Genomic DNA, 21,896 nt, shown 5'->3' on the forward strand with positions numbered 1-21,896 from the left:
AGAATTCATAAGATCACACTCAGGAGCCTGGGGGTGGGGGAAGGAAAGAGAATCAGATGGGCCAACCACAAGGGGCCGTGGGAAGAAAAGCATGGCTGGAGGGCAGGCCTGAGATCACAAAGTACGTAGCCCCCAAAGTGATGACTCTGAAGGAGACAACACTCATTTTTGGCCCTGCAGGTTCTCTGTATTTAAGAGTCTCATGACTTTGTGACTTTTAAGATAAATGATGAATGATAATGATGAGGGTGGTAGGAATAAAAGTGGGGGCTGGGATGTAACGTAAAATAAACAGCACAAAAAGCAAGGGCACAGCTACACTAAGATGGGAACTCAGTGTACGGTTCTTGCTTGTCGCACAACTAGAGAGATCCAGTTCACATGAGATGGCTCAGCATGATGCAATTATAAATACCACATGTGCAAAATGAACCTAGAAATCAAAGAAAAACCGTTACATGACAAATGGGGTGCACAAAAATGCAGGTTATAAAAGGTTTAGAGTGTATGATAACACATACATAAAAGAGTAATCCTTCCAAAATCAGTGGAATTTTTCTAACTGAAATTAGAGCATAATGCTTTTCTTCATTAACCACTTTCAAAGATATCATGCTGTTTATCACGAAAATCTACAGTAATGTACTGATAACCATGAAGGTAAATGAGAATCTTTATTATAATTTCTCCTGGTGTCCATCAGAAGTGGCTGAGTTCAAGAACAATCACCAGCTCTGTATTTCAAAACAATATAAATTACCCTCCCCGTCAACTATCACATAGGGTCTACTGTGGCAACAGGGGCAAGGACCGGCCCATTTTGTAGTTTTTCTAATTGCTGGCTAAGGTTTTAAAAAGCCAAGTTAGTTTATACAGGGCAGCAGTTTCTATCATTAAGAACCTTTTCTCCTCTGGAAACCAGAGTATAATCATTTGCTGCAAGGAGGAAGCAGGTGGTAAATAGAAATTAGTGGCCTCATATCCAGTTCAACAATGATGAAAAATCTTCAGTACTCTTCTATGGCATTAAGAAGCATTTTTGTCTTACCAAGTTCATTCATTGCATGTCTATGCTCTTCATCAAATGAAAGTTTCATTAGAACACACACAGCAGGACAGATCTGATGTTCAACAGGAGCTGGCACTGAAAAATAGAATGGACATAAACCATAATGCTTTATTTTCTCAAAAGCAATGTTTGTTATACTTAAAAAAAGCAGGGCTCACTAATATATCTCTAATGTGAGTAGTTTAGTAGATCAACAAGTATTTGCTGAGTAGATGAATAAATACTACCAACATGAAAAAGAAAATATGAGTAAAGGGTTTTTCTTGGTTCTGGAAAAATGTTTACTATTTATCTGCCTTTAACTCTGTTAGAATAAATCCTTTGCAGGTTTATGCCATAACTCAAATAATAATTTAAAATAATGTTGAATATATAAAAGACTAAAATACTTTGGTATAAAGCTGCTTTGTTATAGTTTCTATTTAAACTGTTGTCATTGAGTGAGGGTTAAAAGCACCTATTTGTGTTACAAATGTAGCAAAGACGTCTGGCACAAACCTAGTTGAGAAAGCTTACCATGTAGATTAGGTAGGAAACAAAAACCTAAAGAGGTGTCCAAGAAAATGTACCTCCACATTTAATACCATGCACACAGTTTCAAAGCTCATTATTTGAAATAAAAATTTAAAAAGTCTATTTTTCAGAAGTAGTATTAATTTATTTTATTTAACTATTTTGAGAATAGTTATTAAGATCACAAAATACAAGTTATAACATAATTGTGGATACCCACAGAAAAAAAATCCAGAAAAGAAAAACAGTATTTTCGCAGTTAAGTATCTTAGTTTTCCTTCTCCCAAGGACAGATATAAAGGACTATTTCTGCTATTTTCTTATTCTTGAAAATTTGTGAATTTTAAAGAAATTCACCTTTATACCTAAGCTAAAAAAAAAATCTGCTAAAGCTTCATGGGTGTTCTCATCACTACCCCTCCTCCTCTCCCTGAATCAGCAGTGATACAATCGTCCCGTCCTCTGCGCGCGTGTGTTCTTACCAGGTCAAAGGAAGGTCTTACCTTATATACTTACTGCTTTTGGCTCTTGCTACAGGAATGAGGTAAGTAATGTCCCCAAGGGTCCCAATTCCCAACGTCCCTGCTCCTGATGGAGAGGGGTTAGTAGCCCAGGGTTTCTCCCTCAGCAAAATGCTGAGCGGGTGATCACTCCCAGCAACTAGGACCCATCATCGCCTGAAGCAGGATGGTACAGTGAGAAGAGCACGGGCTTGAGAGTCAGGAGATCTGGCCTCTGGTCCTGGCTCCACCACACACTAGCTGTGAAGCTACAGGCAAGTCTTTTAGCCTTTCTGAGCCTCAGTTTCTTCATCTGTAAAATGAATATGATAATACCTTCCCTTCCTACTTGAGGAGGCTGTTGTGAGGCTCAAATAACAGAACAAATATAACACAGCTCTGTATCCACTGAGCAGTGTTGTGCAAATATAGATTATGGCTTGGCACTAACAGTGGAAGGAACCAAAGTACTTTCTTGAGCTTAATCTATGAAATAGAAGGGATGGAAACACAATTGCTCAAAGTTTTTTCTAGATCTACTGCACTATGACTGTAAATCTCTCTTGATTTCCTGTTCTTTTTTGCTTGCATAGGACTGCATGTAACATTTTCCTTTATTACAGTTTTTCTAGAAAAATACAGACTTAAGTTTTAAGCTATGTTAGCAATGCAGGTGGCTACTATACGTTTCCCACTCCTACTCATAAAGACAACATACAGGCTAAAAAAAGTTTCCATTTAGAAAGCTCTTACATTTACTTTGTAACATGCACTATAGTGAACATACTTGGATTTTTGTCCTGGTCCATGCCTTGTTCATGGGCTTCCTGCCACTCCCAACAGGTTTCACAGTAAGCTCGTATCTGTTCCAAAAGATGAAGGACTCGGATTTCACGCCTGCCTCTCTTGTCATCAGGCTGTGAGTGAATGATGTTGTGAAGTGCTGCACTGGCCCTGGCCCGAGCCTCTTTACTGCCCCGGGAATTTCCCAACAACACAGAGTCTTTGTCATTGCCATGTAAAAGCTGGATGAGGAGAGGAAGACATCCAGACTGTCGCATGGATATACAGCTGTCTTGGGAGCTAGACATAGCTAGCAAAGTTCGCGACATATCATCCTTATCATGAGTACCAAGCATTGACAACAATGAATACACCATTTCCACCTGTGGGCCAAATGAGTTTAGAAACAAAATTATGACTTTAATATCCAAATGCTAACACCAATGAAGTGATGAATGGGATATTTATTGTAACTCACTAAAAAGAAAAACAAAACCCCTTTCTAGGATGAAGTAATGAGCATGATTTCGAAATCCATATAATCATCACCAATTTGTTTATATGAGTAAACAGAAGTAGCAGTGGCATACAGTGTTGAAAGAGAAAGTAGTTCTCACATACTTAAATGTTTGTCTGGATCAGCTGATTATAGGGAGTGACAACTGATATATATACACACAGACACAAACTTTGGAATGTGGTTTATTTAAATATTTTACATAATTTTAAATATTTAAAAATAAAATTTTATTTTACTTCTTTTAATTTACGACTATAATCAATAAATAAAAAACACTTTTCAACAATTATTATTTACTAAGCACTAGTTCTGGACAATCACTAACCCTTAACAGATTATAGTATTGTTAAAAGTATGTGATTTCTCCCTTATACATATAAAAATATTTTGTCATAAAAAGAATGCCATGATCATATAGGGAGGACAGAGGCCAGGATTCTTAGTGAAAAAAAAAAAAAAAAGAAAAGAAAAGAAAAAAAAAGAATTTAAAGCATCCAGTAAGCATCAATTACTTTCTGACCATAAATTCTAAGGGTTTACTCAGAAGCAGATTAGAAACTGGAAACAGTACTCAGTTGTCCTCGACTGTGATTATTAGCCTTATTTCAAAGCCAGAGCTATTACCTAAAAGCAGAGGCTATTATATACAAGGAGCGTATCATCTCTATAAATCAGTAGCAATTTAGGCCCTCCCAGGACACCTCTGGCAATGTTTTGGAGACATTTTTGGTGGCTACAACTATGAGAGGAAGTGCTATGGACACCTACTAGGTAAAGACCTGGGTTACTGCTAAACTTAACACTAAACAAAGAACTATCCAGCCAAAAATGCTGAGGCTGAGAAACTCTAAATAAACATGCACTACTCTTAGATATTAATGTTTTAGGAAGACAGTACAGAACTGTGGACAAATTGGGTTTTCAAATTCTGGCTCCACCACTCAGGAATAAACTGCGTGACACTACCATGTTACTTGATTTCTCTGAGTCCCAATTTTCTCAATTGCAAAATGGACAAATTTACCTGACAAGGTTGTCTCTGTGAAGGTTAAATGAAATAATACAGGAATAGGAGAGTAGCTGGCATTCAAAAATGCAGTACAGTTTAATATTATCATTCATATATCACTTCAAGAGGCAAAGGTATCCTCGCTATTCCAGCCCCAGTATTCCTGCGACAGTACTGGTGAATATTAGATTTTCTTTAGAGTAAGAACTATACGCTGATGTTAGACAGACCTGGGGCTGAGGTCTAATTTAAATATGCAACAGCTGCCTGAACTTTTCTTGTTTCAGTTCTCTCATTTAAAAAAGAGGCACAACAATACCTCACAGTGTTTTTGAGAAGATCAGAGAAAGTGTACATACAACTTCTAGCACAGTTATTGGCCTACCAGAGGATGCTATGGTGAGTTATTAGCAGCTATTCTGAGGTATTAAAAGGATTAATACCACTGATTAAATTCATTTTCTAAATCAACATTACTGATTTTGGTAATGGTTTTCATAAGAGCCATTATACTGTTAAAGAAAGAGTAAGTGGGCTATGCTGTGAGAACAGTTAATGGGATTATTTATATTTAACAGAAAATATCCTATTTAGTAATATTTTTTTTTATTTAGTAATATTAGAATTTCATCTTTGTCAATATAATATTAAAGACTCTGGTTTTAAAACTACAATAAAATAACTATTTTCTTTTTAAACACACCATTTCTCAAGTCCTAAAATATTTGCTAATATCTGAGAGACCAAGAAAACTCACTTATCAGCAATGGGTAATATTCCATTTCAGTAATTTCTCCACCTACTTAAATAAATTTATTAAACACTCATTATGTGCAGGCTCTGTGCTAGATGCCAAAGAAGATTTTTATTTTTTTTTAAAGGCCCTATTCCCCAAGGGAATTTCATGCAAATTGCAGTGATTCAAAGGAGGTAGACAGACCACATGGGGAGGTAAGAGGACACTGGGACTCAGAAAGAAGAGTTCTGAGGGCTGACAGCCATTTGTGGTGGTGAAGAAAGTGGAGGTGTGAGCCACTGTAAGAGGCAGGAAGTCACAGGGGATGCTTGGGGACCAGTAAAGAAGCCAGGGTGGCTGAAGCTTAGGATATGTGCAGAAGTGAATAGTAAGGCTCAGAAGGAAAAAAAAAAAAAAAAAACAACTAGGTAAATTGGCTCTTTTTATAATCCTCATTTTTCCTTTGTGCTCTTTTGTATAAAAAGATGCTTCTTTAAGAATTAGAGACTGTGGTGATGGAACCAGAATTCTCCTCTAGTTGAATTTAAAAGATGAGTGAAGAATGTTTTAGCAAAGTATTCATAGTATTAGTGACTAGAGGTTATAATCTTCTGTTACCTTGGTGCCCAGATGACTTGTCAACCTTCGAGGAGCAGAGTGTGTGCTACTAGAACTCAAAACGCTTGCTGTTTCATGATCCATTCGTGCAGCTGAACCCTAGAGATTAAGCAAATTATGGATAGTATAATTTAGAATATAGATAAATAGAGCTAATTTCACGTTAAGGGTGCACAAATGAACTGTCTTTAGGATAAATAGCTAAATACAGTATTAAAAGTCGTGGACATTTTAACTGCTTAAAATGAGTATTTTTACTTGTGAACCTAAGTAGATTAAAAAAAACAAAACCTGAAGAAAAGGAGATTTATTACAAAAGATAGTTAAATACAGTGTGGAAGTAACTAAATACTGAAGAAATTCTAAGACTGATATTTCTTCACAGATCAAAAGACATGAAAGCACATTCAGTTAAAGATAAATTTATTGATAGAAAGCTTTATTAATGAATGAAATGCTCTAAACTACCACAAAACTAACTAGGGATACAGTATAGCCCAAGTTCTCCAGAAGCTCACAGTACAGAAAGGTCTGTTTAAAACTTCATTTAAAATTAGAGAAAGACATGAAAAAAATAAATAATTGCAGTGGGATATGATAAGCATCATAATAGAAAAATGTATAAAATACTGGGGAAAAAATAATAAAATATTGGAGGAAAACAGGAAGACACTATTAAAGGCTGCATAAAGGAGCGCCTGGGGGCTCAGTCAGCTAAGCGTCTGTCTGCCTTCAGCTCAGGTCACGATCCCAGGGTCCTGGGATGGAGCCCCCCATAGGGCTCCCTGCTCAGCAGGAACCTGCTTCTCCCTCTCCCTCTGTCTGTGCTGTCAAATAAATACATTTTAAAGTAAATAAATACAGGCTGGATTAAATATGTAATATTCAGGGTAGGCCTTGAATTTTCCTAAGGTAGGAGACAAATGGAACAGTCTGTGTAAAGGTAGAAGTATGGCCAGCACGAAGTGCTTAATTGAACAGAACACAAGGTGTATGGTGGGAGATAAAGGCTGCGTTACATTATTAACACATGAGTCATTTTAAAGATGTTGCTTTCGAGCTGTGGGTGTTGCTTTCTGCAGGAGGATGGCACAACCTGACTTATACCTTTTTAAATTCATTTTTTAAATTTATTAAATTTTACTAGATTACTAGATTGTTAAATCAAGAGTTGCATGCTCTTCTGACTGAAACAGCCAGACAACCACAGAATTACATCTTTAAAAGAGTGTAAAAGACAGGATGGAGAGATCACAGGTTTGAAATCAGGACATGGGTACTTTCAATAGCTGAACAGTCATGAGGGCACAAAGTAAAGAAGTGAGAACAGGGAACTGGGGATACCCTATATTTAGAGAGCAGAGTCAATTGGTTTGCTAACTGACCAGATATGAGTCAAGAGATGCTGGGAGCCTAGCGCAACTTGGAGGCACTGAACTTGGATAAATGGGTGGATAATGCAGGTATTAATCAGTGTGGAAACTGAGATACTCATTCAATATACTAACATCCTGTAAAAATACTCAAGGGGCATCTGAAAATGCAACTCTGGACAAGAGTAGGGGATACACATAAATATGTGAGACCTATCAAAATATAGGCCGTAGCTAAAGCCATTCGTTCATGATTAAGAATAAGGATTATAAGAATAACATTCAACTAGAAAGCAGTATTGGCAGGTAGTCTATTGAAATTCTTAATCTTTTAAAAGGAGAAGAATGTCAACTCTTTGAGGACAGAAACTTTATCCTGTTCACTGCTGTATTCTCAGTACCAAGGACAGTTGTAAGTTGACAGTGGGCATCCGCAAACTATTTGTTGAGTTATGAAGAGGAGCTAGCTAAAGTCTAAGAGTATCTGGGGAGGGGACACCTTGGCCGGTTTTTTCACCTGTAGCTGCTCTGGCTAATGTGAGAAGAGGGTGTGGCAAAGAGAAAACCATGATGGGAAACACAGGTTTGAGGCCTGTATGTTGTTTATCTCCACCCCGGAAGGTACAAAGAGTTGGAGTAAGTCAGTATTTCTGAATTTTGGAACCAACACACCTTGCAATTTCCTTTGTGTATAAAGTTTTTTTGCGATGTTAAAAACTTCCTTGTTAGCTAGCAACCTTAACTGTTTGTGTGCTAATTTCTACTGGTAGACAACACAGAAAATTGTTAATGATCATTTCTAAGTGACTAGTCAAGATTGTAATAAGTAACAGTTCAATGTTCATACAGAGACTTTGGAATTTGTTATAAAAAGTCCTTAAATACGTAATACTCTAAAGCTCATTTTTCAAAGGCCTGCTGCTACAGGCCTCATAATAAGCCAAGGTTAAGCTTTTATGACTAGTCCACAAAAGCTATTTTAGACTATCATTCATAATAATGTTTTTAAAAGAAAATTACATTTGTAAATGTAGTCTTAAAAAAAAGAAGCTGTAAGACTCATTCCATTCTATTCTTAAAACGGATACATTTTCTCGTGCGTTAAACTTCCCTCAACAAAGTTGACTTTAAGAAGTCCCAACTTGAGGAGCACCTGGGTGGCTCAGCGGTTGAGCATGTGCCTTTGGCTCAAGGCATGATCCCGGGGTTCCGGGATCCAGTCCCACATCGGCCTCCCCGCGGGAAGCCTGCCTCTCTCTCATGAATAAATAAATAACATTAAAAAAAAGTCCCAGCTTGAGTGGGCTTTATGTCTCCCCATATAAAAGCATGAAGACCCACTTATTCACACACACACAAAGCGAAATCTAGGGTTGGAATAAGAATACCAGTAGAGTCCCAGAGGGGCCCCTTTCCCGTCTCTACTCCCCATTGGAGGTTAGATGCTTTATGCTGATGAGCCCTTTAGGGATACTTCTCAATGTGGAGCAGCTGGTTAACACTCCTGAGGGCAGGGAGAAGGGGCAGGAGAGAAAGATTCATCCTGCATTTCTTTCTACTGCTGCCAGCTACGGGGTGCTTTTATAATGGCTTTTCAATTCATAAACAAATATTTATGAGCTTCTGCTACTTTCTGGGTACAGCACTAGTCCTTAAGGACATAACTGGGAGAGACATTCCCGCCCTCACTGCCTAGAGCCTCTAGACGAGGAGCTCAACACATAGATGCAGAGTGAAGGGCCTGGGCAGAGGCTGCGTGAATACACAGAAAGCAAATACTCGCTCTTGTGAGTCCAGTGAGGGCTTCCTAGAAAAGGTGATGCAGGTATTGCACACTTCTGGAAGAAAGTTTGTGTAATGCGACTTTGCTTCCTGAGCAGCAAGTGGCAGCGAGTGGATCTGCCATTGCTCTGAACGACGTCAATGAGCACCTGTGCTCTATCTTGATTTATTTTGTGCATCTGTGAGCAAGATGTGTCCTAAGATATCAGAAAAGCCTGAGAGAGATTATTTTTTTAGGTCTAGGAATGCTTGAAATTTTTTTCATACAAATAAATGGTAATTGCTTCTTTGGTTTAGGCTATTTTGCCTTAGGAACACTACTTTTAGTTAAAGGGGAGTCCTATGTCTGATTTTGGACTTGAACCATGAGGAGTTTAGCCAATAAAAAAAGGAGGGGCAGCCCAAGGCAGAAGCATCAAGCAAAGGTAAGAAAGTGCGGTGTGCGGTGTGGGAGGGGGTGCGGTGTGCGGTGGCGGGGGTGGGAGGGGGGACAAAACTGCAAATAAATTTGGAAACAAATAGCTTACTACAGTTGTAATAAAGAGGATGGATTTGAGGGACCAAGACTCAGGATAGAGAATAGTCAGGGATTTTTGTTTTTGTTTTTGTTTTAGATTTTAAATTCAGGCAAGGGGGTACACCTGGGTTGCTCAGCGGTTTAGCACCTGCCTTCAGCTCACGGTGTGATCCTGGAGACCCGGAATCAAGTCCCACATCAGGCTCCCTGCATGGAGCCTGCTTCTCCCTCTGCCTGGGTCTCTGCCCCCCTCTCTCTCTTTCTCTCTCTCTCTCTCTCTGTCTCTCTCGATCTCTCATGAATAAATAAACCTTTAAAAAATAATTAATTCAGGCAAGGAGCCTTTTTTGGTCTACAAGAAAAGATGAATAACTCCTTATCCTGAAGCAAACATACTATTTTGAGGCTATCTGATGTTTGTGGTAGGCAGGCTGTAGGAGAACCCCCGATGATCCCTGTCTCCTGGCAGTCATGCCCTTATGTAATATAATCCCCTCATTTTGAGTATGGGCTGGATTTAGGGACTGTATTCCAGCGAAGAGAATGCTGCAGGTGAGAAGTCATTCCAAGATAAGGTTACAAAGACCGTGGCTTCCATCGTGAGTACTCTGTCTCGTTCTCTCAGCTACTATGTTGTGAACTGCTCCATGGTCAGGTGCAGGTGGCAAGGAGCTGATTTCTCTGGCCAACAACCAATGAGGACATGAGGCCTGCTGACGCCATGTGGGTGAGCTCAGAAGCAGATCTTCCTAGTCAACCCTTAAAAATGACTGTGCTCTGAGCCAATGCCATGACCGTAGCCTGATGGGAGTCCCTGAATCAGAAGCACTCAGCTAGGCTGCACCAGGACTCCTGACCTACAGAAACAACAATAAACATCTGCTGTTTTAAGCTACTACACTTGTAGCTAACTAACACCGTTTGAAACAAAACAGAAAGAAGGGACTAAATTACAAAACAAGGGAAAACCTCCTTCTATAATGTAACATGTCCCTGACATTCATTTCAGTGTAGACATCAAATTACCTTTAAGCTTCAATCTTAGTATCTTCCTGTACAGAAAGAAATCAGCTCTTTGATTTTGGAACACCTCCTCTTCTTCCAATCTATCTAGCTAGAAATCCAGATGCATTTATTATAAAGAGATACCAAGAGAACATTCCAGTACACACATGGCTCTAAAACTTGGGCCTTGAGAATCTTCCCTGGGCCCTTTTATTACTAGACCTGTGCCAACATCTTTCAGAGTGACTTAGAGATGATAACCCATAAGAAATAGTAACTTTCTATGAAGTGTTTTCTACCAACTCATGAGTAAATTCTGAAGAAACTTAAGTGTGATTAACTCTCTCACAAACTCAAGACCCATTTAAAGCAGTCGTGTTGCACATCTCTGGAATTGGCCTTGCTCACTGTTCAAGATGCAAGTGTTCTCTACCTCATTCTCAACTCTCAGGCCTGAAGTGCTTTTCCTCACTGTCTTCTCTCTGCCACCCTTCCTTGGGGAACCCAGATTCCATGCTGCACGAACCCTCAACTTGTCACTTGTTGCTTGTGTTACTCCTGGCCTTACCTGAAACCTGGCTCTCAGGGAAAACCCCTTCTCCCTGCACCTTCTCTCCAATGAGCCATGTACTTTGGAGTGAAAATAAACAAATGTTCTTGCTAGTTTTCAATAGCTTTACTCCATGGTTATTCCATCCCATCTGCCTGCAAACACTGTTTTTTCTACACCCTGATAAAGACTACTGAGCAGTATTTGAGAAATTTGAGCACGTGAGAAAATAAGGATGCTCCAGGATGCTGTGTATTTAACATTTATGGGTACCAATACATTTGGGCCCTTAGATAGTTGAGTTTGGAACTGAAGGGAAGGGTGTATGTGGTGACAACTCCTTATTTTCTGCTTATTCATCCTTAAATCCACTGTCAATATAGACGGGCACTCAAAAGTTCACGAAGGGGGAGGTCTATGCCTGATGGCTGCACTTAGCACAGCTGGGCTCTGCACTCAGCAGGGAATCTGCTCTGGATTCTGTCTTTTCTCCTCCTGCTTACTCACTTTAGAATGTGACTCCAGGGGTTCTATTTCACAGGCAGTGGGAGTCTGAGTTACTGTGAAACCTAGCCTGAGGGGAGGAAAGAAGCAAGCATTTACCCTTTTTTCCTTCCATATAAATTGTATGTGGAAGTAATCAAATAGTATGCAAGAAATTTTTAATAGAAATTTCCCAGCTAAATTTGTGCCCCCCTAATGAATTAATAGTTCTGGGCATAAGTTATCAGTTACTCTTAATATCACAAAAAGACAGACAACCAGACGTTATGTATTTCCTGATTAAAGACCAAAAGACCACAACGCCACTCTGAAAAAGAACTGCAAACTCAAAACAACAACAAAAAAACCAGTTTGTTCAGAAAACAATTGAAAATCCAAAGCTGATTTTATCTCTAGATCCAAATACCAACTTATAGGAAATACAGGGGATAGAGAAAAATGTCAAACTACACACCACAGAGATGTTACCAGTGAAATCCAGACTATGGAAAATTGTATGAAACAAACAAAATTCAAAATTGGTTCTTCAACAAATAAACATCCAGAAAACAAAAGAGCCAAAAAAGAATCTGTAGACTAAAAGAAATTTGGAGATTTATTAACTAATTCCAAAGCATGAACCCTACCTGGAAAGAGTCAAATAAACTAAAAAATTATGACATTTATGAAACAATTCCAAATTTGAATCCTGACTGGACAGTGATGCTATTACTGTTAGTTCCTTTGGGAGTGTCATTATATACTTTTAGTTCTTTTTTTTTTTTTATTTTTTTAAAGTAAGCTCTACACCTAATCTGGAGCTTGAACTCACAACCCCAAGATCAAGTCACATGATCTACCAGCTGAACCAAGCACCCCAACAGCTTTGTGTGTATATATATAAAATATATTCTAAAATTTATTTTAGAGAGAGAGCGTGTGCATGCCCACACATGCGTAGGGGGAGGGGCACAGGGGGACAGAGAATCTAGAGCATATTCCCTGCTGAGTATGGGACTGTGGAGCCCATCTCAGGGCTCTATTCTACAACACAGAGATCATAACCCGAGCCGAAATCGTCTGACTCTCAACCAACTGAGCCACCCAGGTGCCCCCCGCCCCGCAGTTATATATTTTTAAAAAGTGTTCTTATCTTTTGGAAATATGGAGTGAAATATTTATGGAAGAACTGATGACAATGTCAGATCATTCTCAAAAATAAAATAGGAGGGCAAAGTAGAATAGGGTATATGAGGATTACTCTATTATTTTATCTGCCTCTGTATATGCTTGAAAAATTTTAATAGTAAAAAGTTTTAAAACACTTACTAGCAGCAAAAGGTTCTCCTATCATTTCATTTCTTTCCCACTCTTGGCTGAACTTCATCACTACTTACTGGCTATCACGAGAGATCTGGTTTTAAACTTTAAATAGAAAAGCTAAGAACTAATTCATAAATGAATTACACATGTAGTTATATACTAAGCAAGCAGGGATCTGACCTGTATAATTTATTTCCATCTTTGTCTTTCCATTTAATTTCCAGGGGAGATTAATCACAGACCAAGAAACACTATTTCTAGGGCGCCTGGGTGGCTCAGTCAGTTAAGCATCTGCCTTTGGCTCAGGCCAAGATCCTAGGGTCCTGGAATCGGGCTTCCTGCTCAGCAGAGCATCTGCTTCTCCCTCAACCCCTCTCCCCTGCTCACGCTTTCTCTCTTTCAAATAAATAAAATCTTAGAAAACAAAAACAAAAAAACCCCCACTGTTTCTAGAAGGGATGCCAGATCTTCCTTCCAACCAACATCTATTTACTGTTATCAACTATTACCAAGGGACTGTGAGGATATGAAAACTAGATGAAATCTTTGCCCTCCTAGAGCTATTGTCTAGTGGGAGTAATCAATATTAATCAAATAATCACACAAATAAATGTAAAATTGCAAATGTGGTACTCTTCAAAGGAGCGGAATGTTCTAGGACAGTCTATGACAGTGGGATTTGAACTGTTGGAGCCTGTTAGAAATTCATGCTTAAGTGCAAAGACACCTGAACTGATGTTAATGGAGTGAAACAGGATGAGAAGAGCACTGTAAAAGAAGGGACGTAGACTGTGCACAGGCTGCAGGAAAGGGAGGCCCAATAAATATCAGGTACTTGAAAGGCCAGGGTTGCTGAAGTAGTGAGAGCCAAGTGTGATGTAAAGCCAACAAATTAGGTGGGAGCCAGGTTGTATAGGTCATAGTAAAGCACCGTCTTACTCTAAGAGCCAAGGGAAACCAATAAAGTTTTACAAAGAGGGTGATTTACTCTTTGCAAAGATCATTCCGGCAGATTGGATGTAGACAGGAAACCAGGGGAGAGGGGGTATAGGATGAACTTTCATGTAGCAGTAGTGGCAAGTGCAGCAGGATAGGAGCTTTGCTGGATGCTATTTTGATCCTGAGAAAGTCAGAGACTCATTTTCATTTTTAGTTATTGTCAATGGTTTTAATTTCTGGAGCAAAAAATAAAATAAATGAACAAATCCCAAGAGGCTGTCATGTGTAGAGATCCTATGAAGACAGCTTAAAGGAACCTCGGCTAACTCAATCACAGTCCCCATGGGCATATATCACTTGGCTACATCAGGATTTGGAGCAGCTGTAGTACTGTTTTTCACAGTAACTAAAAGTAACCAATAAATGGCAATAGTAGTGCCATGCAAACACTGATTTGGTGGCAAGGTCTATGGCTGATATTGCCAGACAAAAGTGCTTGTCATGTTTACCATGCAATCTACAGAACTATCAGAATTCACCATTTGCAGAATGAATGAATGCTTGCCTCTGATTCACTATTTTTAATAGATCTCATGCTCATTACAAAAAATTCAAATACACAGAAATGTAAATATGAACGTAAAAACAACAAAAATCCTAACAGATATAACATTGGTAACATTTTGAACATTCCTCCAGACATTTGTCTATGCATGTACACATGTATACATATGTGTAATATGAAAGAATATTTGTTTTATTTATTTTTTAAAAAGATTCTTATTTATTTATTCATGAGATAGAAAGAGAGAGAGAGAGAGAGAGGCAGAGACACAGGCAGAGGGAGAAGCAGGCTCCATGCAGGGAGCCCGACGTGGGACTTGATCCCAGGACTCCAGGATCAGGCCCTGGGCTGAAGGTGGCGCTAAACCATTGAGCCACCCGGGCAGCCCAAAATATTTGTTTTAAAGAAAAAAATGTTATGGTGAGCAATGGAAATACAGTTCAGCTTAAAAAAAAATTTTTTTTTTAAGTAGGCTCCACGCCCAGTGTGGAGTCCAACATGGGGCTTGAACTCATGACCCTGAGATCAAGAAGTGAGGGGAGATCAAGAGTCAGAAGCTTAGAGGACTGAGCTGCCCCACCGTAGGATTTTAAAGAGGAGGACTGGCAATTAAACCTATGATAAGTTGTGCTCAATTCTATGAGAACATAAATAGAGAGTACCTGAGAGCACTGTATCAGTTCTAGGGGAGTGAGGACAAGGAAAATGTCCTGGAAGAAATGGTATTTAAGCTAAGGGGGAAGGATAGGTAGGACTAAAACAGAGGAGAGTCCCAGGCAGAGCACGTCACGTAGAAAGCCTGAACACACTCGAGGGACCTGAGTGTGATGGGAGTGTGGAGGGTGAGGGAGTGTGAGAAATGTGGGCAAATCATCAGAGAGCAGGCATCAAAGAATCTAGATTTTGTTCTATGGGCACTGAAAGGTTTAAACAACTAAGTTATATGGTGTTGTGGAAGGACCACTCTGATTACAATATGAAAAATATACTAGAAAAGTCAAGGCTGAAATAAAAGTTAGATCTCTATATAAGCAGAGATATAAATGATCATTTCTAACATTTGTATGGATGTACCATGAAGGCTCTGTGAGGCCTTGGACTATCTGTCCTCTTCTATTCTCTATCTCCAGAGTCCAAGACAGCACCTAGCAGATAATATTAACTTGAAAAATAATTATTAGTTATTAAAAATAAGCTATTATGTTTAATGAGTACTATATACCAAGAACTGTGTTAACTGCATATTGTATTTAGTTCTCAGAGCTCTACCATCTTATATTGCTAAAGAGCAAACACTAAAATTCAGTTTTTTTATATTTATATATTTTTTATTGAAGTTTGATTTGTCAAAATATAGTATAACACCCAGTGCTCATCCCGTCAAGTGCCCCCCCCATCAGTGCCTGTCACCTAGTCACCCCAACCCCCTGCCCACCACCCCTTCCACTACCCGTTGTTCATTTCCCAGAGTTAGGAGTCTCTCATGTTCGGTCTCCTTCTCTAATTTTTCCCACTCATAAGATTCAGTGTTTATACTTGTCCAAGATTAGTCTCTTAGCTAGATAGTAGGGGAGTGGGATTAATCCCCATCTACAGGGCCATTTAACCACTTATCCCAGTCAAATGACTGATATTTTAATCAATTACAAACTGATTAATATATTCAAGTTATTTCTAATTTTTGCTATTACAAATAATATGATGAATCTTTCCAAACATGTCTGAAGATTCTTCACCTACTACCCCATAAGCATAAAATTTTAAGATACTGTAATGGTGAACCACAGGGCAGATATAAAATTGCTCTTTGGAAAGCTTCCATTTCAACTAAAAAGAGAATATAGGAATGCCTGTCAACCTACCATTACCAATACTGAATGTATTGATCTCTGCTTACTCAATGGCATACAAAAAGAAAAAATATATATCATTTTGGCTGTAGTTTGTATTTACAAATCATTACTAATAAAATTATCACCTTTCCATATGTTTAAAAGTCATTCTATTTTTCCTTTTAGTTCCTGTTCATGTCATGTCATTAGTTTATGTTTTAATGATCTTTAGTTAATTTACAAGCTTCATGTATTTGGAAATGCAACTTTTTCCTTATTATAAATATTTGTAGATAATGAGATCTTAGTTTTTGTTTGTCTTGTAACCTTGCCATGACTTTAGGATGTACTTAAGTTTTACATTTTTATGTGAAAGCTGCTGATTTTTTCTTTTAAGTTTTCCCACTCACCTCATGATTATAACACTTCTATCCATATTTTTCTAATCTTTTTATATTTAATAGTTTACATTTTGACATTAAATCTAATCTCAGAATTAATTCTGATGTAAAAAGTGTGATAAGGATTCAATTATTATTTTTTAAATGGATAGCCAGTTTACTGGATCAGTGAGACTTTAAAATACATAATAACTGGGATATGACCCAAAGCATTAATAGTTGGTCTAATCCTAGCAAATAGCTTTTTTCTGTCAAGAACACTTTTCTTTTCTTAGGAAAACATAAACTTCCCAAATAATTCCCTAAAGGTAGAAAAGAAATAACTCAAATATGCTAAATATAATTTCTTTTTCCCCAACTTACCAATCTGTAACCAGAGTTTTTCCCAGTATAATGCTAACTAGTAATACTAAAATGAAATATCTTTTTTAACTCACTAAAATAAATTTAAATACTCAACTATGAGACATTTTAAGCTTTAAATTTTAATCCATGCTCTTTTAAAAATATATATTATCATCAAAAATAACCTAGACTCTGCAGTACAGGAATATTTTATATCAATAGTGGGGAAGTTATCTTTAAAAACTTAGTAAAATTCTATTTTAAAAAATCATTTACAATATAAAAATATTGAAAAAAATATGGAGAAGATCAAACACCCCCCAAAAATTCTGTCATATTATGATGCATTCAGATAAAACTTTAACAGAAGACTAATGCAGAAAAACAAGATAACAGTGCTACATTAAAAAAAAAAAATCAAGTTGACTTCCACAATTTTGCTAAAAACCATGTGATAATGATTAAACAATCAGGCTATGTCTCTACTTTTTAGGAGCATTAGTATCATTTTTTTCAATTACAAAATTTGGATTTCTAGATTTACATAGCCTTGAAGTACAACAGAAAACAAAAATGATAACAAAGTCCTTATGATCACTTTTAAAAACATAAAAATGTCTTTGCAAAGAATGCCTTAGAGAAAGAGCAAATCTGTTCAATGCAAGCAATAATAACTAGGTCAAATCATACATATAACCAAAATGCACCTTAGCATTTATTTTTCAAAAAGCCCTCTACTCACGCTTATCATTTAAGCCTAAACAGAAACACACAATTTAGAGCTAGAAAACATACTTAGACAATCTGAAAGCGTTATTGTTAGATGTAATAAAAATGACACAGCAATCTGGCACTGAACGCTTCTGGAGATAACCACTCAGGACTAAGGAAATTGATAAGATTCACAGATCACTCTGAGGACTATCTCACACCATATTCCTTTAAAAATATTCAAATAGCTAACTAAAAAGAAAACCAATGAGATGATGTATTTACCTGAGCACTACCAGAAGTTGCCATGTTGATTTCTCCCACTCCTTGACCTTCATTCTGCCGCTCAGCTTCATGTGAGCCGGCTTCATGCTTGCTCTGAGATGATCTCTGTTAATACGGAGTTAACATCATTACATACAAAAATGGTGAATGCTGTCTTAGCCCACAGCTTTTTTCCTTTCCTGTATTAAAGCTTTGGATGCATCAATTATACAGGTTTACAAAAGCTCGGAGCCACACTTTATAACCTCCAGCATGGTTGGCAGTTGACTATTTCAGTGAAAGGAAAGTGAAGTGTGTCCCTTGAGCATTAGAGCTGCACAAGACAAAGGATTTCCTGAGACTCACAGAAACACCATCTTCCACCAGCTGTGCTCACATCACTATCAGGGGTATAACCCAACTACAACAAATAATTGTCTCTTTCGCAAGGTCACATGGATCTGGCATTTAATGGTGTTGCAAATGTAACAGTTAAACCATTACCTAGGCTTACAAATACATTCTGTATATTTATACAAAGAATATATATATATACATCTTCTGCTAATAAAAGTCATATGAAATCAATAAGCTCTCAGATTCTGATATGAATAAAACCAAAAACCCTTTCTAATGTAACCACCATCTGTTATATGAAATGAAAATGATAGATTATATCCAGTGAAAGCAAGCATCTCAGGATAGATTATAACCCAGTATAAAGCAGTCACTCTATAAAAATACCACTGCAGTATCAAAATAGTAAAATAATTTTCCATTATCTTTTATGGAAACACAAATGTGCTTGCTCTAGGAAAATGATACTCAAAAATAAAAATTACACTTTAAAAAACGTGACATGTTTTATAATGGATAATTAGATTACAAAATGGCTTCCACTGGGACTTCTTTAAACATCAAACTTTCCTAGGCCATTTAAAATGTGACTTAGAAGTTAATTTGTATGCAATATTTCCATCAATAAACTAGTATAAGTTATATATAGGCAAAAATGAAGTAGGCCCAATAATTCAGAAATAGAAGAAAAAACGGTATCATCTGAAAATCACACTATAAAATTCAACAAATTCAATCAAAATAGACACATTACAAAATCAACAGAGACAAAATGAATTAAAAGCCCACTAAAAACACAAAGATTTGAAACAATTAAGGATGTCAATGTAAAAGTAATTACTGAGCATCTGTTATGTTAATTACTTGTACAGCACAGAATACAGTGTTGGCAACACATGACACGGTTCTACATGCTCCTCAAGCTCACAGTCTCATCAGGCATACTATCAAATAATGAGAAAACAATAAAGTTAAAAAACTTTGATAAGCACACTGAAAAAAAGAGTATAAGGTGCTGTGAGACTATACAAGCAGAGGGAGGATATCACATGGCCTAAGAGTTTGGGAAACAGCCCTCTTAGGAAGTGCTGTTTAAACTGAGATCTAGGGGATCCCTGGGTGGCTCAGCAATTTAGCACCTGCCTTTGGCCCAGGACATGATCCTGGGGACCCGGGATCGAGTCCTGCGTCGAACTCCCTGCATGGAGCCTGCTCCTCCCTCTGCCTGTGTCTCTGCCTCTCTCTCTGTGTGTGTCTCTCATGAATAAATAAATAAAATCTTAAAAAAAAAAAAAAAACTAGGGATCCCTGGGTGGCGCAGCGGTTTGGCGCCTGCCTTTGGCCCAGGGCGCGATCCTGGAGACCCGGGATCGAGTCCCACATCGGGCTCCCGGTGCATGGAGCCTGCTTCTCCCTCTGCCTGTGTCTCTGCATCTCTCTCTCTCTCTCTGTGACTATCATAAATAAATAAAAATTAAAAAAAAAATCTTTAAAAATAAATAAATAACTAAACTGAGATCTAAAGAGTAAGAGTTCTGGGAAAAGGGACAAGGTTAGGGAAAGGTTTTAGGTAAACAGATCATATGCAAAGGACCTGGGGTAGGAGGGGGGTGGTTTGTTCTAGTATATCAGAAAAATCATGGTGCAGAGAGTAGAAAAAAAGACGGTAAAAAAAAAAATCTTACCGATTTTGTTGAATTTTAGTGTGATTCTCATAGGTCACTCCTGCCCTCACATAACAAATACCAGACTATTAATGGGAAAAGTTCACGTAAATTGATTTTTTAAGGTCAAATTTCAATTTTAAATGTCTAAGCAAGTAAGAAACGTAGAGCAGGCCAGTTTGGAAGCTAATGTATTAATTTAAGCATGAGATGATGGTACTTGAAACTACACGAGCAGCGACAGGGATAAAAGAATTAGGGACAAAGAGGTAAATCTGAAGGACTTGATATTACTGGATATGGAGAGAAGATCTGGTATCAAGAATTACTCCTACATTCCTTAGCTCACACAACTGAATAATGATGGTGCCACTTGCAAAGAAGATAATACTAAGGAAATGAGGTTTTTTTGGAGGAGACAGCATAGTAAGAAGGAGTTAGGAGGAGAAGACCATTAATTATGTTTGAATATGCTGGATTTAAGGTATCTTTGAGACATCTAAGTGGACATGCAGAGAAGGCACATACATTTAGGAGTCTGGAACTCAGGGCTAGAAAAATGCATCTCAGAGCCAACAGTGCATAAAAGGTCAGTGAAGCTATAAGCAAAAACGAGATCATTTAAGTGAAAGATAATACAGATAAAAGAAATAAAGACTTAAGGAATGTGTACAATTAAGGTCCAGATAAAAGAACATGGGCCCATAAAAGCCAAAGAGGTAGGAAAAAACCAAAAAGTGTTACCATAAATTCCAAGAGAAGAATATTTCAAGGAATAATCAGTGTTCAATAACATAGAAAATGTCAAGATGAAGACTGAAAATATCAATTTAATTAATAACACAGAAGTCATGATGGGAGTAGAGACTATCTGGATTGGTATGTTTTAAGGGTTAATGGTGGGGAAGAAATACAGACCTGGGAGTCTCGAAACCCACTTTGGGCAGGTGAATGGCAAGAGGATGAGAGAGGTTAAGGGGGCAGATGAAGGAACATGGTTGCAGGGAGAGGCAGAATTGAGGAGGGTTCACTTTGTATTTCAAAAGATAAGACATAAGCATGTTTAAATGTCAAGGCAAACATGTCACAGAAGAGGAAGAAGATAAATTGTGAGGAAAAAAGAGATAAGAGTAAGAAGTTTCTGAAAAGGCAAGAGTTGAAAATCCAAAGCATAGGCAGGAAGGGAAAATGCTTCCTGATAGGAGGGACAGGCAGTTGTGATGACAGGTACCATTTTTCTCTTTGAAGGAGGAAATGGAATTATTAGAGACAGGGAGATTAGTAAAGTCATTTCCAAGGGGAGGAGAATGGGGGACCCACAGAAACACAGTCCTGAAGGATTACCAGGCCTGTTTGATGAAGGATGATGAATATGATAAAGTTAAAAAAGTCTGTTTCCTATGCACTAATCTCTTGGCATCTACTGACTTATTTAATCCTACCAACCCTGTGCAGTAGGTATTACCATCCCCACTTTGCAGATAAAGAAACTGAGGCAGAGAAGATAAGAATTTGGCTTTAGGTCACATATTTAGTAAATGGCAGGTGGGATGGCAAGTCTGACTCCAGGACCCAAACTAATCCCTACCACTTACTATCTTTACTTCTTTCTTCCTCCTTCTTTTCTTTTTTGTTATTTGCTTCCCTTTTCTCTTACTGACCCTAGGCTACAGGCCTGCCTGCACTTTACCATTGTCCAATTTTAGTATCTGTGCTGCTGAAGTGAGCACTCTTTGATGCTAACATCAAAGGCAAAGAAACTGTTGCTGATTCCTATGAAAGAATAATCCTAACTAGCATCCTCATTTCCAGAGTTGCTGCACTACTTGCCAGTTTTCTACCATATGGCTAAAAAAATAGTAATAAAAAAAACCTGAGATATTTACATACCACAACAGTCACTCATTTTAAGCGTACCAGTTATTTGTAAATGTACCAAGCATCACCACAATCCAGTTTTAGAACATTTTCATCATTTTAATAGGATCCCTTGTGCTCATTTATAGCTAATCCTCATTCCTACTCATATCCTGGCTT

At 37.9% G+C, this 21,896-nt stretch overlaps 1 protein-coding gene across 7 annotated transcripts in view; it reads right to left on the reverse strand.

The window, feature by feature from the left end:
* The window catches only part of APC (APC regulator of WNT signaling pathway), a 122,010-nt gene that overhangs the window by 20,515 nt on the left and 79,599 nt on the right, over positions 1 to 21,896 (reverse strand). For 5 of the 7 annotated variants that reach the window (XM_041753263.1, XM_041753266.1, XM_041753265.1 and 2 more), the window contains 4 exons: positions 17,860 to 17,964; positions 5,749 to 5,847; positions 2,870 to 3,248; positions 1,049 to 1,144 (listed from right to left, as the gene is read on the reverse strand). In XM_041753263.1, coding sequence (XP_041609197.1) covers positions 1,049 to 1,144; positions 2,870 to 3,248; positions 5,749 to 5,847; positions 17,860 to 17,964 — 679 coding nt within the window. The remainder of the gene's footprint in view (positions 1 to 1,048; positions 1,145 to 2,869; positions 3,249 to 5,748; positions 5,848 to 17,859; positions 17,965 to 21,896) is intronic. The other 2 variants (XM_041753267.1, XM_041753268.1) reach the window with 1 other exon arrangement.

Source organism: Vulpes lagopus, chromosome 4, assembly GCF_018345385.1.
Source record: "Vulpes lagopus strain Blue_001 chromosome 4, ASM1834538v1, whole genome shotgun sequence".
Taxonomy (NCBI): Eukaryota; Metazoa; Chordata; class Mammalia; order Carnivora; family Canidae; genus Vulpes; species Vulpes lagopus.